The 15,545-nt window shown below is 37.1% G+C and overlaps 2 protein-coding genes across 4 annotated transcripts; both read right to left on the bottom strand.

Moving 5' to 3' along the window:
* On the bottom strand, positions 906–6,280 carry LOC109947463. Of its 2 annotated transcripts, none has more exons than XM_020557568.1 (2): positions 5,203–6,280; positions 906–3,231 (listed from the first exon to the last, which is right to left on the bottom strand). In XM_020557568.1, exons 1-2 carry the CDS (start codon positions 5,431–5,433, stop codon positions 1,300–1,302), a joined length of 2,163 nt encoding a protein of 720 aa, XP_020413157.1. In that variant the 5' UTR covers positions 5,434–6,280; the 3' UTR covers positions 906–1,299. The 2 variants fall into 2 exon arrangements, with proteins under 2 accessions (XP_020413157.1, XP_020413158.1); XM_020557569.1 differs by having other exon boundaries at positions 906–3,228.
* LOC18785528 (synaptotagmin-3) lies at positions 10,451–15,012 on the bottom strand. Of its 2 annotated transcripts, XM_007219959.2 has the most exons (13): positions 14,900–15,012; positions 14,660–14,796; positions 13,880–13,978; positions 13,723–13,773; positions 13,447–13,570; positions 13,240–13,358; positions 13,035–13,136; positions 12,870–12,944; positions 12,659–12,735; positions 12,158–12,404; positions 11,190–11,558; positions 10,920–11,045; positions 10,451–10,827 (listed from the first exon to the last, which is right to left on the bottom strand). In XM_007219959.2, the coding sequence occupies exons 2-13, from the start codon at positions 14,768–14,770 to the stop codon at positions 10,699–10,701; spliced, it is 1,629 nt and encodes a 542-aa protein (XP_007220021.1). In that variant the 5' UTR covers positions 14,771–14,796; positions 14,900–15,012; the 3' UTR covers positions 10,451–10,698. The 2 variants fall into 2 exon arrangements, with proteins under 2 accessions (XP_007220021.1, XP_020412020.1); XM_020556431.1 differs by lacking the exons at positions 13,723–13,773; positions 13,880–13,978; positions 14,660–14,796; positions 14,900–15,012 and adding an exon at positions 13,640–13,678.

The following is a 15,545-nucleotide window of genomic DNA, read 5'->3' as shown; positions in this document are numbered from 1 at the left end:
GTTGTGAATAAGAGAACAGCAGCAGAGAACTCAGAAGCTGTTTGTGGAATAAAAAAACAGGGGAATGCATGCATGACATCAACCAAAACGTAAAAACAGAGACATTTTTTGGGGCCACAAGTAGTTACTGTTTGATAACCATTTCAATTTTAGTTTTTAATTTTTATACAACAAATCTACTCTAAGGGGAGGGGGCTCAAGCACCAATGTGCACATATGGGTTTCGAACGGGGTGCCATGGGGGAAGGGGGAAGTCACCACCATTGTGGTAGAACCCATTGGCTTAGTTTTCATTTCTTGTGTGGTGCTTCAAGATTTTGATGTCATGCTTTGCGTTGTATAGGCAGGCTGCGTTTCTTAAGCTTGGGTTTCTAATGCTCTTTCAATGGGCAAATCTGAACCCATTGGCTTAGCTTTCATTTCTTGTGTGGTGCTTCAAGATTTTGATGTCATGCATTGTGTTGTATAGGTAGACTGCGTTTCTTAAGCTTGGGTTTCTAATGCTCTTTCAATGGGCAAATCTTACAACTTTCGTTTTTATACCTTGCGTTGCGCCCACCTCAATTGATCGCAAACATTTTTGGCATTCATGGATGCTTCAAGAGCCTTTTTGAGAGTTTTTCAGAAGGCCTCTAGTGTTTTTTTAGCACTCGACATAAAATAGCTAAGAACGTTTTTTGAGTTATAAAAGCACATTTTCGTGTTTTTTTGCATGTTTCTCAGCATCAACATCCTTTGGTCATAGTTGTTGGATATTATTACACAAAAAAAAAAAAACACACACACACATCCTCAAATGGCAATGTCATAGAAGAAAATAATTGTAGAGTCGAATTGAGTAGATGTATTCCATGCATGCCTCATACACGTAAAGAATCCGTTCGCACACAGATGAAAACTACTCATAATTTGAACAAAACTTTGTCAAATGAATTGAGAGAACGTAAATTACATGAGGTGAAGGGCTCACCCGAACCATTTTGACAATTACATACTTGTACCCATTCTCTCATAGAGAAAACCATTTTTCTTTATGTACACCAACCAACAACACAATAGGAAATACATAATGTTATAAACCCTACTCTACTTGTTCCTTTTCTTCTTTCCTTCCCAATTATACCTTTTTCATCATGTTCCTCTTTTTTTTTTTCTTATTGATTTACATATAGAAGGCAGGAGGCAAAATCACAGCCAAAAAAACCTCTCCTTATCTCTTTAATTTTATCTCCCTCTCCCAAAGAAAATTGAAAAAAAAGGGGAAAAAAAAAAAGATGAGCACACAGCAATCCTATATGATTACCTCGGCTTTGGTTGTGAACATAATGGTCGGACAAGCCGCTGGGCTGATGGACTACCCAACAGCATAGCCTGAGATCGAGTAAGCATCTCAACCATTGATGGGGTTTGATAGGCCTGAACAAGACTTGAACCGTCGGTGGAGTCACCTCTTGCTGTCGCTCGTTGCCATGAGTGCGAGCTCAGTCCTGAAAGAATATATGCTCTCCCAGATGCCTCGTACACATGCCTGCTTGCCATCCTCTCTTGCATTTCCTTGAGCTCAGCATCCAATGCTACACAAAGGCGGTCATTGGATTTTGCTGACACAGTCTCTGACAATACCCTTCGACAATTTTCAAGGGTTGAAACTGCACCAGCTAAGTCTCCCAGCTCAGCTGCAGCTCGTGCTTGTGCCATTGCCTCAGCCGCTTGTAGCCTATTACGTTGCCTGTCCACTTCTATTGACACTAGTGCTTGCCCAGCAACTTCAGGTCTCTCAATTTTAACTTCTCCACTTTCTATTGTTGCCATTTCTTTAGTTAAGGGATCCTTGTAAATGCATCTGACCTTTATCAATGATGTCAGATTGCTAGAAGACTCTGCTGGGACATTAACTGAAACCAGAAAATCCCTCTCTTCATCTGCATACATATCTCCAACATCAATAAATCCTCTGCGTCCATCAGCCATCACACGACTCGGGTAGCTTCCTGCTTTTAGTGAACCAAGGAAGAGACTTGTGTTCACACACTCAACTGCCACCTGCAGCTCTTGCACCACAACACTCAAAAGCCCCCCAATGCACTGTGCAAATGCATCCTGGATGACAGCTTCAGTCTCAATGAAAGAAAAGGTCCCTCCAGATATCTCTGAAATGGAGTGCATTGATGATGCATCGTGATCTGCACCAAAACCAAATGCATGCACTGGAATCTGGAAGCCTGTATTGTCACCACCATGAATAGACAAAGGAAGGAGCAACTGATAATTTGGTTGAGGTTGGTTAGCGCCAGAGACACTGACGGTATAAGTGTCCTGCCCATCAGACAACAGTATTATACTGGCAACAGGATTCTTTCCCCTTCGATCTTCCAATACCTTGCCACCCTTTCTTAGGCCCTCAGCAATGTTGGTCCCACCATTTGCAACCAGAGAGTTAACAGCTTGCAGTGCCTGCTGGCGTCCAGTGTCAGTCATTCGGCGGAGGGGAAAGAGACGACGGGCTGTTGAAGAGAAGGCAATGACTGAGAGCCTGTCATTGGAACCAAGATTCTGTATTACAAACCCCATAGCCCGTTTTAGCAATGCAAGCTTTGTTCCTGCCATGCTACCACTGATGTCAAGCACTGTGACTAGGTCTACTGGAGCACGATGAGTCTGGGAAAATTGTGGCAAACTAGACTGGTTTCTGCTAGGATTTTGTCTTGTAACTGAAGTAGCAGCTTTCAGATGGACCAAAACGGTAAAATTGTCAGAAGAACTGGATTTTGGAACAGCTGAAACCTCTGGGAACGTTTTGATCTCTATTGTCCTACAAAAATTTTCACCAGTGCCATTTTTATTGCAAGAGCTTCTCTCATCAAACACAGGTTGGTGATCTAAGGATTCATCATCATTAAAGACACCTGGCTCATGGGCCTGATACAGTGGCACAATGTGTCGTCGGCTCAAATCTCTTCGAGGAGGAGGTAGTCGACGAACCATAGTCACCAAAGCATCATTCTGAGACCAACCAACTGGACCGATAGCTGCCCTTCCAGGAGGAGGATCCAGATTAGGACCCTGCACTGGGATTTCTTTCCATTTTGCCCTACAAACTGGGCAAATTTGGTTGCCGTGTTTGACATTTGATGTGATGCAGTGGAAATGAAAAGAATGTGAACATTCTGCGGTGAAAAGGGCATGGCCACCTCCTTGTTTCATTTTAGTTAAGCATATCGAGCACGTCTGCTGAAAACATAAAACAAGTGTAAGAAAGAAAGCGTAAATAAGCCATATCAATCAAAAGTTCAAAACACACATACACATGGACACATACATAAATTTAAACAATCTCAAAGGAAATATCATTTATCATTATAGTATGAAGATTCTAGTGCATGGAGGAATTCAACAGTATTGTGCTAAGTACAAGGACAAATATAGTACTGAAAATACACAAACATTCCACAATTGCAAGGAATTCGACAGTATTGTGCATTTAGAATTACAATATATATCATTCAATGCATTCTTTTTTTATTTGATTTAATATAGGTATAATTGGACAATATGGGAAAGGAAATAAAATGACATCTCCCGGTTACTTTCCCAGCATTACCAAACATGGGAAAGGAATCTTCATTTCCCATCCCCTGGGAAATGACATAGGAAGGGATTTCCCCTCAAATCCGTTACGTGAAGCAAACCGGAGGGAGGGATACTTTTGTTTTTTTAAATTTTGTGGTAAGTCTGCCGTACATTTTCAAAAGATATGCCTTTTAAAATAGGGTATGCTAAGCAAGTAGAATTATCACATACCGACAAGAAAAAGGAAGTGATTACTAGTAAGCTGAAAAAGTCAATGTCAGGTGTCCAGTAAGGGGTATAATGGGAAAATGGAAAAAATAATCATGGAAACCCAAAAATTTGCTCAATTTTATGCCTTAAAAATCAAAACAGGGAAAAAAAGACGTTCACTAAGAAAAAGATAGAAGTTGAAAAAAAAGAAAAGGAGAAACGATAAACAAAATTAGTGAGGGAATACAGGAGCAACTTCATTAACAAAAAATTGAAAACTACTCTATTATTTGTTCGGTTTGAATGAAATATAAAATTTGCAAAAAGAACAGAGAGAACCATTTTTAAGAAACCATAGAATGGACCTGAGGTTTGAAAACAGCCAGAGAAACCAATTTATCAAGCAAAAGGAAAATCATAAGTTGCTTTATAAGACTACTTTCCCCTTTCTTTTATCTTTGATGAAACTCACTGCCAGAAAGCTTGCAGATTAACAGTCAACAGATGAGGCCAGCAAATGGCCAAACAAGCTACTTTCCTTTTTTCTTCCATGGGAAGGAGGAAAAGGAAAGGTAAAACCTTTAGTCTTCTTTTACTATTTAGGCAAACAAGAATGGTCCTGAAAGCGACTTGTGCATTAACCCCACATGCTCAAAGATAGGAAAACAACATAACATTATATTTCCATCCATAATTTTTTGTGCTCCTCAAAATCTGCTAAAATATGGTATCATCAAAGACCTCATGTGTATTGAGGGATAAAAGGAAAAGAACTAATGTGTAAATTCTCAAAATACTTTTCCTGAAAATATGCAGGCTAAGAAGCATAAACCCTGAACAAAGAATAACGTTATTAGTGAAAGATCATGTAGTTTCATCCATTTTGTAGATGAAGTAATATATCAATCATAATTATTGGAACCAAATTCGAAATCAGATTTTAAAGTCACAGCACAAAAGAAATGGAAGCAATTTCTAAGCTATTTCCATGTCATTGAAAAATCAGAAATGAATGCTCCAAGGATCCTAATACCCCTGATTGGTTGCTTGGGGAAAGCAAGGAAATTTAATTTTGAAACGAATATTGTTCAAATAAATTATCTCGTAACATCTCAAAATATGAAAAGAAAATTAACATCCACAAGACATAACAGACGAAGCCAAATAAAGCAGCATCAACTATATACTTTATATGATATACATGACCAATATTATTAACCATTGAGCAAAGCTGAGCTGAAAGTTCTGCCTTCTAAAATACTATACCGAGGAAAACTGGAAAACCACAAAGCAGACACAAAACTTCATTTTCTCAGCACATAAACAGAATCAACTCAAAATGATAAGAACCCATCAATTTTGTAAACACACACACAACCACATAACCCATTTCATCCTTTATAATGAGATGTAAAGACAAACCTTGGACGATTTGCTTCCACTTCTAGAGAGCTTCAAACCATGAGAGGATGGCGTTGGCGTGGTGGGCCTGGACGAGCCCATGGCCCAATTGGCAGGTGAAAGCAAAGCAGCATCAGACAATCTCTCAGCTGAGTCCAGAGAGGAGGGAGATGAATCCTCTAGTGTTTTTGGAAGATACACACACAGATTCAGTCCCAGTGCTAACTTTGCTTTCCTCCATTTGCTCCCCATTTTTCACTTGAAGATTTCAAGCTTAAAACCCAGAACCCAAAACCTATGCTTTGAGCCTCAGCTCAAGAAATTTAAAAGAGAGCACAGAAAGACTAAAAATTTAAGCAAAATTCACAAAACCCAGATCTCAAAGTGCTTAAATTAAGCTGCTTTAGCTCTTTTCTCTAGCTGGGAGAGAGTTCTTGGAATGAGAGAGAGATAATGGGCTTTAAGAAAAGTTGAAATGGAACACGAAAATCGAGAGAGAGAGAGAGAGAGAGAGAGAGAGAGAGAGAGAGAGAGAGGTTTAATGGGAGGTGTTTTAGCTAATCAAGGAGAGAGGGAAAATGGGGTTGGGCTATATTTGCAGAAGAATGAGAGGCTAAATGTCAAAACAGAGCAACTGAGTCATATGGGGGGGGCTTGTACCGGTCTTCTTCTTGTTGTTGTCCCTGGCCGCCATGAGAGAGCACAAGAGAGTGGCTTTGCTTGGTCTTAAGAGGCTGTGAGTGTGGGTTTATTGAGGATGTTGACCTTTGTTGTTGGGTTGAAGTAGGAGCTTAGCTGTAGAGAATGGTAAAAGGAGCAAAAGGACATAAATACAAAAGCACGTTTTGGTTGAATAGAGGAAAGTTGGCTGCTTTGTATTATTATCTCTCACTTTCTTTTTCATCAAATTATCATTAATTGAACCACTACTTTTCTTTTCTCTCTTTTTTCTTTTTTTCTTTTTTTTTCTTTTCATTTTCTACTTGCCTTCTAGTTTCCATAAATTTTTTGCATAAAAAAGAAAATATAAATCATATGATGTATCTTTAGTCAGCAGCAGCTTTACAGAGACCCAAATTTCATCTTTTATTTTATCAAAACAAGGACAAAAACAAAGAAACAAATCATCTTTTATCTTTCTGGGCGAGATGATGTTTGCTGTAAAAAGAATATGAATAAAATGATAACCTTTCGAACCTGAAAATGTCCACCAAATTCCATGACAAATTTTCACACTTACAAATGCCGCATTTTCTTAATGTTTTTTTTTCTCCACATAACAGTAATATTCTGCAACAATGAATGCCATAATATTCTCTGGTAAAAATACGAACTTTTGATCTTGATATCCAACTCTCTTGTTGCCTTATTTAACAAATTCAACTCTCTTGGAATGTTATCTATTTCCATATATGTATAGACAAATAAACCAAACGGTCCTGCTTGATTCTTTGTACTCACTCATGAATCATGATCAATTCCTTGTCCAGCAGCTTTGGTTGATTAGTATAGTTTCTACCTAAAATGAGAAGAAATTAAAGAGTTCAAGTTTAACGAGGGTGAATTAAGCTATCTATAATTTTATTGATCTAAATATCTACAATGTATCAAATACTGTAAAATGCGCGAAAATCCTTTTTTTCTTCATATAAAATGTATAAGTATAAAGGAGTAATAATAATGTTATGCAGATAAGCAGCAATATTTAGTGTTAGTGGCTGGTTGTCAAATCCCTCTTTTTTTCTTACTTTGGCTAATAAAATAGCGTTCAAAATGTTGAGTGGATCATGCCATAATCTCCTTCTACAGGCCCGCCTGATCATAATTTATTTGACAAAAAGAATACCCCATTACAACATGTATGGCTCAAATTTTTTTTATTTTTTATCATGAATGACAATTGGCTTTGGCCCCCATGCTTCGCTATGGATCATGATGATGAATCATTGTTGGCCATGGAGTCAAATGGTGCCATTTTTTTTAATCATGCAAAAATTTTCTTTGAATTTTCTTCTTCTATATATATATACAGTCCCGATCTCTTGAATTACAGGAGTCCAAGAGATTGTAGTCACTCACCGTTGGATATTAATCCAATGGTTCAAAAAAGTTTCTTAAAAGGAGTGTAAGAGTGAGTCAACCGTTGAATTTACATCTAACGGTGAGTGACCACAAATATCTTGGACCCCTGTAGTCCAAGAGATCAGGACTGTATATATCTATAGAAGAAGAAAAATGGCACCATTTGCCCCACATGAGCCGATGATGATAAGTTTGCCACACGTGCACATCATCACAGCAGTCCTTTTGTGGTTCCCATGTCAACAGGGTTGACATTACGACTAGATCTCATCACATGATTTGGATTTCTCTTTTGTTTTCCTCTGAATTTATTTCCCATTGCTTTTGCTTGTTAATTTTCTTTTTCCCTCTTTTGACTTTTAAGAGCCTAATTAGGTTCTTGATGTTTTGATATATCCATCTAGATTTCCCATACCGTAGAAAACAACACTTGACCTAAAAATTGAGTAATTATAGAATGCTACGATAGTACAGTTACGTAGTACATTTTGTACATGTGTTATAACATAAATGGACATTTATTGATATTATTCTCTAAAATGGGGAAAATTAAATATTGCCGTCCATCCATATTATAACACGTGTATAAAATGTACCACATTACCATGATACCGTAGCATTCTCCTAGAGATGGTAAAAACATTTTAGGAAGAATTTTGAATACAAATTTGGGAAAATATTCCCAAAATAGTTTTATTTTCCTATGGATTCTTTTCACAACCAAATGGGCCTTGGAAGGAGGACCACAATTCTTGTTCTTCCTGCCCTTCTTTTTTTAATCATGCAATCTCCCTTATTATAACTAGAAACCGAAAGAAGAAAGAAATAGAAGAAACTTTTCAGCACAATGTAGGGTTTGGCTATGTCTATGGTCATCATATTGGCCCAATATTTCTTCAATAAACAAATTGTTTTTATTTTAAATTCCACCTAAAACGATGTGTTCAAAGTTTCAAACCTTGTAAACCTAGTGATGAGTATGATATGTGTTCATATCTGTTTTATTATAATCATATATTAACATGGTTTCGTGTGTATTTTCAAAACATACAAAACCTTGGTCGATGAACCCATGCACATCACCACCCTCAGAATCTGTCATATCGATTCAATGGTCAAAAACTGGCACTTGGGAATTTTCAACAAAACCCTAAACCCTAACCACTATGCTTTGATAATTTCTACAAGAATAGTAGGCTATGGCAGGCATGGGTTCTTCGAGAAGAATCGTGCTTGAAAATTACAATTTTGATGTAAAATGCTGCCTAATATATTCTTGGAAGACTATTGCGTTGACCGAGTTATTTGTCTTGATATGCTATATCTTGATTATTTCCTAGGTTAATTTTGGCTAAAAGTGAAAAGCGTACTCATCAAGAAAAGGGGGAAAAGGTTGGTTCTTGCCAATAGGTGTGGCCTTGGTTGAAAATTGAAATTGGGTAAAATATTCCCCTTCCCATTAGGGTTTGGAATAGTATATAGCAGTATAGGCACATTACACAGCTTTGTTCTCTATGCAAAAATACATTCTTCCATATCTCTATCTAGAGTCAGTTGGGTAGTGGGATTTTTGGGAGTTTGTGGGAGAGAATTTGTATCTCCATTTTTTTTGAAAATATTTGGTGATTGTCTACTGAGAAAGAGGCATCAAGAATCTCTCACAATCACAAGAACCTTAAAGAGATACATGACATCTCATGAGCAGCTTCTGAAATTGAGAGTGTGCTGCTCACAGTGCACTCTGCCTCAAAGGAGCCTCAAAGCATCCAACAAGACACCAAACACTAAATCCAAATCAAGACTTAACCATCATGTAGTGAAGTGAGTGGGAGTTCCCTATTCCCACTTTATACACTACTCTCCTACCCTCATGCCTCATGGCCTCATATAATAATATCACAAGACAATACCCTTTTAAAAGAAAGAAAGAAAGAAAAATGCTGTGGCTTTTTAAAATGCTAAAGTTATTCCTCTCCCCCACAAAAGAACATCAACAAGGAACCAAGAAAGTGACCCCCTTTTTATTTCACCCCTCCTTTTGAGAGCACACATGCATGCCTCACACAACACAACTAGCCCTAGCAAGTGAGAGAGAGAGAGAGAGTAATGAAGGGTTCCTAGCAATGAGTGGAGATCCATTATAACAAAGAATCCTCATAAAAACCCTTTGTGGGGAGGGGATAGGATTCCCTTTTACTACCTCTAAATTTGCCAGACTTTCTGGGGCAAGTCAACCAGAAAGCTGACCCTTTTTATATGCAAGAGGAATCCCTACTCTTATGGTGCTCCCCACTTGGGTAGTGAAAGTGAGATTAAGGGCATTGGATGTCTTGCATATTTTAGAAAATACTCAAATTCATGCTTTACTTAAATAATTAATCTCTTTCTCTCTCTTAATTTGTATAAAAATTAAGTAAACTACATAACTGATTATGTTGAATCAACGCGATCAACGGTTATTAGACATCGACGCATATTTGTACATATCAAATCTATTGAAGGATCAAATTTTTTCAACGCAGATTGGTTCTAGGTTCTCCCTTCTTTTAGAGAACATACAAATATGATTTGTAGTGTAGAATAAAATACAATGCAAAAGCTGGAGAATTTTTTTTAGTGGGAAGGCAGAGATTATGTAATTAAAATATATTTAATGCAAAAGCTGGAGAATTTTTTTTTCTTCATCACTCGGTTGATATAGTTTGGAACATTAATTATTACATGTATGCTAATCCTCTAATACTCTTTAATTAGGATAATATAAGATGGACTTTAAACCATGCATATCCACTATAGGGAACCAGTAGCTAAGCAGCTTTTTACCTTAATTATGATGTCACATGTACTGATCAACAGCAAGTCAAACCTAATCCATGCCTCCACTGGGGTCCATATGTTTTAAGATGATGTCCATATTTGGGATTGTGCAAGTCCTTTTCAAACTTTTTTTATCTATTTTTCTTTTTTTCATAATTTTACTTTTTATCAGCATATTCATGTACGTGTATGTGCACCATGTATCATAATGCCTTCTGGGTACAGTGGGTTTTGGCATCATTGGGTTGGGCTAGGTTTGCTCCATTTGAGCTTCGTCCTCAGCTTTGAATGTGACTTGGGCTTGGTCTGGCCTCAGCTTGCTAAGGTTTAACCCAAAGCTGTTGCCCTTGCCAAATCAATAGGGGAATTGTTTTGCACTTTGCTGCCTAACAATTTCTTTAGCTTTAAGCATGCTTCATAATTGTTTTGAAGCCCATTTTGTATGAATGACTCTACTCTAAAGATTGAAATATCAAAACAATCAATTGAATTCAAGAATCTCTCTCTTCTTTTCCTCCCATTTCCTCATATAATCCTCTGTTGTAAGTTGTAACAGTTGGAAAGGTCAGTTGAGACTTGAGATTACTTGCAACTCATAGTTTTTCAGTATCTCATGTCTCAAGCCTTTGTCCAACTTAGCTCTATGTGTATCCTTCCGTTGTGTGAGTCAATCAAATGGTACTTTTGGTTGATGCGTCCATTGTGTACAACATCGGCGAGATTGATTTCTACGTACCCCAACGATTCCTACACATGAGGAGATGTGTAGAATCAGAGCAGTGCAAGGCATGTGAAGAAGATCGGCGCATGTATAAGGAGGGGAACAATGATAACCATACCTTCGCTCGGAAAATGGCTCTGCTTTTGCTCATGACCTCAATATAAATCTTGTCTTGTAAAGGAGGCTCATCAAGCATAAATTGGAAATCTTCATTCCAAAGTGGATCACGACTTTTTTTCACCATCTGCCAAGAAAAGGAGTTTGCACCATGAGTTAAGAAAACAGGTAAACTGTGTATTGTGAATTTGTGACACATGCCTATGTTCACATCTCTGAAACTCTTGTTGATAATAAAAAGGAGCTGGTAATTATCAAAAGGGAAGTTCACCTTAGTTTTCTTTTCTTCACCTCTGAAGCAAAGCAAAGCAAAAGGATTGTTGTGATGCTGCCCTTCTACATCCTCAGCTCCCTGGATCAGAACAGATAGTAAACCTGCTCCACCGAGGGACTCGGAACTGTCTGAGGACCTACTAATTCCACTTTCACTTCTCCCATATTCATTACCATTAAGCTTACTGCTTTCTGATTTGAAAGGAACGAAAGCAAGCTCCACCACAATTTGTCCCCTACGCTTCTTGTTTTGAGGATCATTGATATTTGTGTTCTTGACCAAATCCAGCACAAGTTCCTTTGTCAAACCGGGTGTTAGCACTTTTAAAGGAACCAACTGCATTCCCAATTTGTCATGTCTGCCAACCTATAAACAGAAAAGAAGATTAACCTGAAATTGAACCTTGTTTACAAATTCAAAAACTAACAAACAGAACCTTTCTTGTACACCTTCCTAAGAATAACTTATAGAGACACTAAATACTAATGATCAACAGTGAAAAGATACTGCAATTACTCTTCACTTTTTTTTTTTTGTTATTATTTTTCACCCTTATTTAGCAGAATGGTGAAAGATGTAACTTTTTCAATTTTTTTTTGGGGAATAGTTATCAGATAGGAACATTTCTAACTTAGTAACGACCAATTTTGTGAGAACTAACATATGGAAATCTGGTGAAAATGGGAATTATTGTTCTCTGAATTTGTTTTCAAACAAAGTTGAGATCAGGGTTCTAGAACCAATACCAATGTAAGAACAAGGACCTCCTTCTGATTCCTTTTTCTAAAGGGACAAAAGGCTACATCATTGAAAAACTTCAAATTCCTTAACATTAAGCATAAATCTAAGCAACAAGGGTTCACATAAACTGTGGTAAAATTGCAGGAAATAACAAAAATATGGATTAAAAGTCACAATTTTATTAAGTCGTATTTGAACCAAAAGATAAGAGGTGAGGGGAAAACCTTGTCCCAGTCATAAAGTTGTAACTCGAGGGCTTGAGTTTCAGGATCCTTCACAAGAAGCTTGAACTTCTCATTCCATTCTGGATTCAACTTCTTCATCTTGACTGTGGTTTTCTTTGCTGGCAACCTATCTTCAGTAAGGCTTAGTTTGACGTAAGGATCAGAACTTCCCAAAATGTCCATCTTCAAAAGTTTCATTGCTCGAACAACTTTGACATGAAGTATACCTACAGGCTTCTTGGCCACTCTATTGGAAGATTTAAAGGGGAAATTAGTTTTGTAAAGATATATTTGAAAGAAGAGCACTAATAAATTTTCTATAAACAAATATAGCAACATTCATCTTCTGATGGCTCCACATCGGTGAAGCCTCATTCAACATGATTGATTCATGACTTAAAATGGATATAGAGAGAATAAAATATATAACTAATTAATTTTTGGTGGAAGAAGGGGGCTAAATGTTCCAAAGCATAGCTATATCATCTCATAATTACTCACACTGAAGCATCAAGAACAGGTATTTCAAGTGTTTGAGGCCAGAGATAGAGGCTTGCGACTTGTTTTTTGATGTTCTCCTGCAAACACGTTGATGATTAGTTAATTCATACCAACCAACCTCTGAGCAAGCATAAATTGTCTAACACAACCATCCAAACCCAGTTAACTAAAAACCAAAATCCTACCCAGGACAGAATTACTGATGTAGTACCTGAACAAACCGATAGAGGCCTGGTATGGACATGATATCCCCTCCCAATATTTTGATTCCAAAATCTACATGTGGCTGCAGATGGATGGAGAAAATCATTTTATCAGTGCAATCTAAATTAAAAAGTACAAAAAGAATGAGAGAAAAATTATGCTCTTTTGAGACCTTCTCCAATAAAGACACCACAATGCTTGCAAAACATGGAAAAGTCGGCACGAGAGGCTTTAAAGTTACCCGTGGCGCTGCAAATACTTGCAAATCCACTAACTGAGAATAAGCACAAATCAGTATTCTGAAAATAATGCATCAAATGTAGCAGCATATAAATAAACAGATGTTTCCTTTCAAGGATTGTGTCTTCATTTCTTACCTGAATCATAATTCTCAGAGACAACAACTTTAACACCAAAACTATGTTGGGATTACCAGCCCATCTAAATGCCGGTTCCATAACTAATTCGTTCTCATTAGTCTCATAAACTTTTAGACCTGAAAGATTCAAAAGGTAACCAAAATATATGATAGTAAATCTGGAAGGGTTGTGCTATGCTTAGATTATCAAAGTGAGTAGACTAACCATATATTATGGGCGGCATAGTTCCAAGACTTAACTTGTCAAACTCAATTGCCTCAATGTGAAACTTCCCTATGTACTCTTTGAAGATAGGTTGTGCTATGCTTCTTATTGTACTACAAATTGCCTGGAGATTAATAAACTGATTCTCAAATACCAGAAGATATAATAAAAGAACTGTTAACCAAATTATCACCTTGTCAAGGTATGGCCACATATCAAAGAGAAACTTGTTTAGCCAAGAAGAAATAATAAAAGAACTGTTAACCAAATTTTCACCTTGTCAAGGTATGGCCACATATCAAAGAGAAACTTGTTTAGCCAGTCTACCTGCACAACAATACGTATAGTCAGAACATAGATGTGAAGGCTTAGCAGCAGTGAGAGAAAGAAAGAGCAAAAGCTTGATGTAATAGGATTAAAAGGATATACTAACTCGATCATAGTCGCTGAATTTTACCCACATTGGAATTTCAGGTAGAAGACCTTGCAAAGTACATGAATCTAATTCATGCAGTGGCCTGACGACTGGATCCTGCAACATTAAGTATGTTGAACACTTTACAGACTAAACACGCTTCACAGTCATTTTTTTTAGAAGTGTTTCTTTGATTTTTATAGATTCAAAACCAACCTCTTAGTTACAATCAAGGATTCAAGAGGGGGGAAAAGCAGGGGAGGTGAAGTTAAATGAAAAATGAAAACTTCAAGTGATCCTACTTAAATATTCCCCAGAAACAAAACAAACAAAAAAGCGTCCTCGTGAAGCTTCAAAATATAGGACTACGGTGGTTGAATTAAAACCATGAATTGGATAGCGGATTTCACTATTCAACGCTTAAGCAGATAGACATGCCAATAGCAAATGCCCCCGGCTTACTTTGCAGTGTAAAAATAGACCACTTTCTCTGATTTGAATCTCCAGTAAAACGGGAGATTCTCTGAAACAAATAAGCAACCCAATATTCTAAACGCATCTGATACAACAGTCCAACTTAAACTGTCCTCTCAAATAACAGAAGACACAAGCTAAAAACTAACACAAAAATTACAATTTGAGATTCACAGTTTGTTATCCATGCAAGACCGGCAAGTTGAAGAAATTTTTCAATCTAAAATACCCAATTAAAGCCTTGAAAACCCAGTAACGAAATGCTTCAAAGAATCCTTACAAAGAAAGATGAAACAAGAATTATAAACAAAGATAAGAGGTTACCTTCACTTCCTCAGGCTCTGAATAGATGAAAAGGAAGAAACCCACCAAGAGTCCAAGAAGACTTCCAATGCCAAAACCAAAAATCCCCAAGAGAGTGCTGAAAAGTCCCATATTCTCAAGACTGCAACTTCAAGAAGCTATGGAATAAAAAATGCAATGACAGAGGAAAAAAGATATCAATAATTCAACAAAACCAAAGAAGAAAGGTCTTTTAAGTGAAAAATTAACTTGGGTAGGTACCGAAACACTGTGGAAGAAGAAGAGCGCCAAAAAACCAGAAAACACGGCGGTGTCGTTTCACCTCAATTTGGCTTCGAAGTTTCAAACTTTGAATTCCTTTGGCTCAAAGGAAACTACTGCCTTTGTCTGCTCATCAGAGCCTCCCAATTGTCTCTACGTGTACGTGTAACTTGTCATTGTGACTGTTACGTTCTCAATGTTGGAAATGACATTTGCACCCCTTTGTCACCAAATTAAAAAATTTCTTTCAAATAGAGTATTATTTTTTAAATTTGTTTGTTTGTTTATTACAATAAGCACAAATTTAGCCCATGTCTATTCTAATCTAAACTACTAGAAGGGAGAATCGAACTCAGGTGCAGAGTGGAGAGCACATCCGCTCTAATTAATTTGACTAAACCCATGTCTGCATCCATCTCAAATTTTAATCTTCTATGTTGGGTTTCATTATCTTGGATATCAGTTCAATTATGTTCCACATTTTTCAATAAAGGGAAGATATTTTTCGCACATAAAAAGGTTTTAATTTGAGTAGGAAAAATAGTAATTTATATGTAATCAATTGTTGCATTTGTTAAAAAGAAGGAATATCTATTTTTTTAAAGTTAGCCAATAGGGTCTAGCGGAAAAGGGCTTTGACTTGCAT

The sequence above is a fragment of the Prunus persica genome, chromosome G2 (genome assembly GCF_000346465.2).
Source record: "Prunus persica cultivar Lovell chromosome G2, Prunus_persica_NCBIv2, whole genome shotgun sequence".
In the NCBI taxonomy this organism is placed as follows: domain Eukaryota; kingdom Viridiplantae; phylum Streptophyta; class Magnoliopsida; order Rosales; family Rosaceae; genus Prunus; species Prunus persica.
The sequence above is the reverse complement of the archived record's forward strand: the minus strand, read 5'-3'. Positions and strand labels throughout refer to the sequence as shown.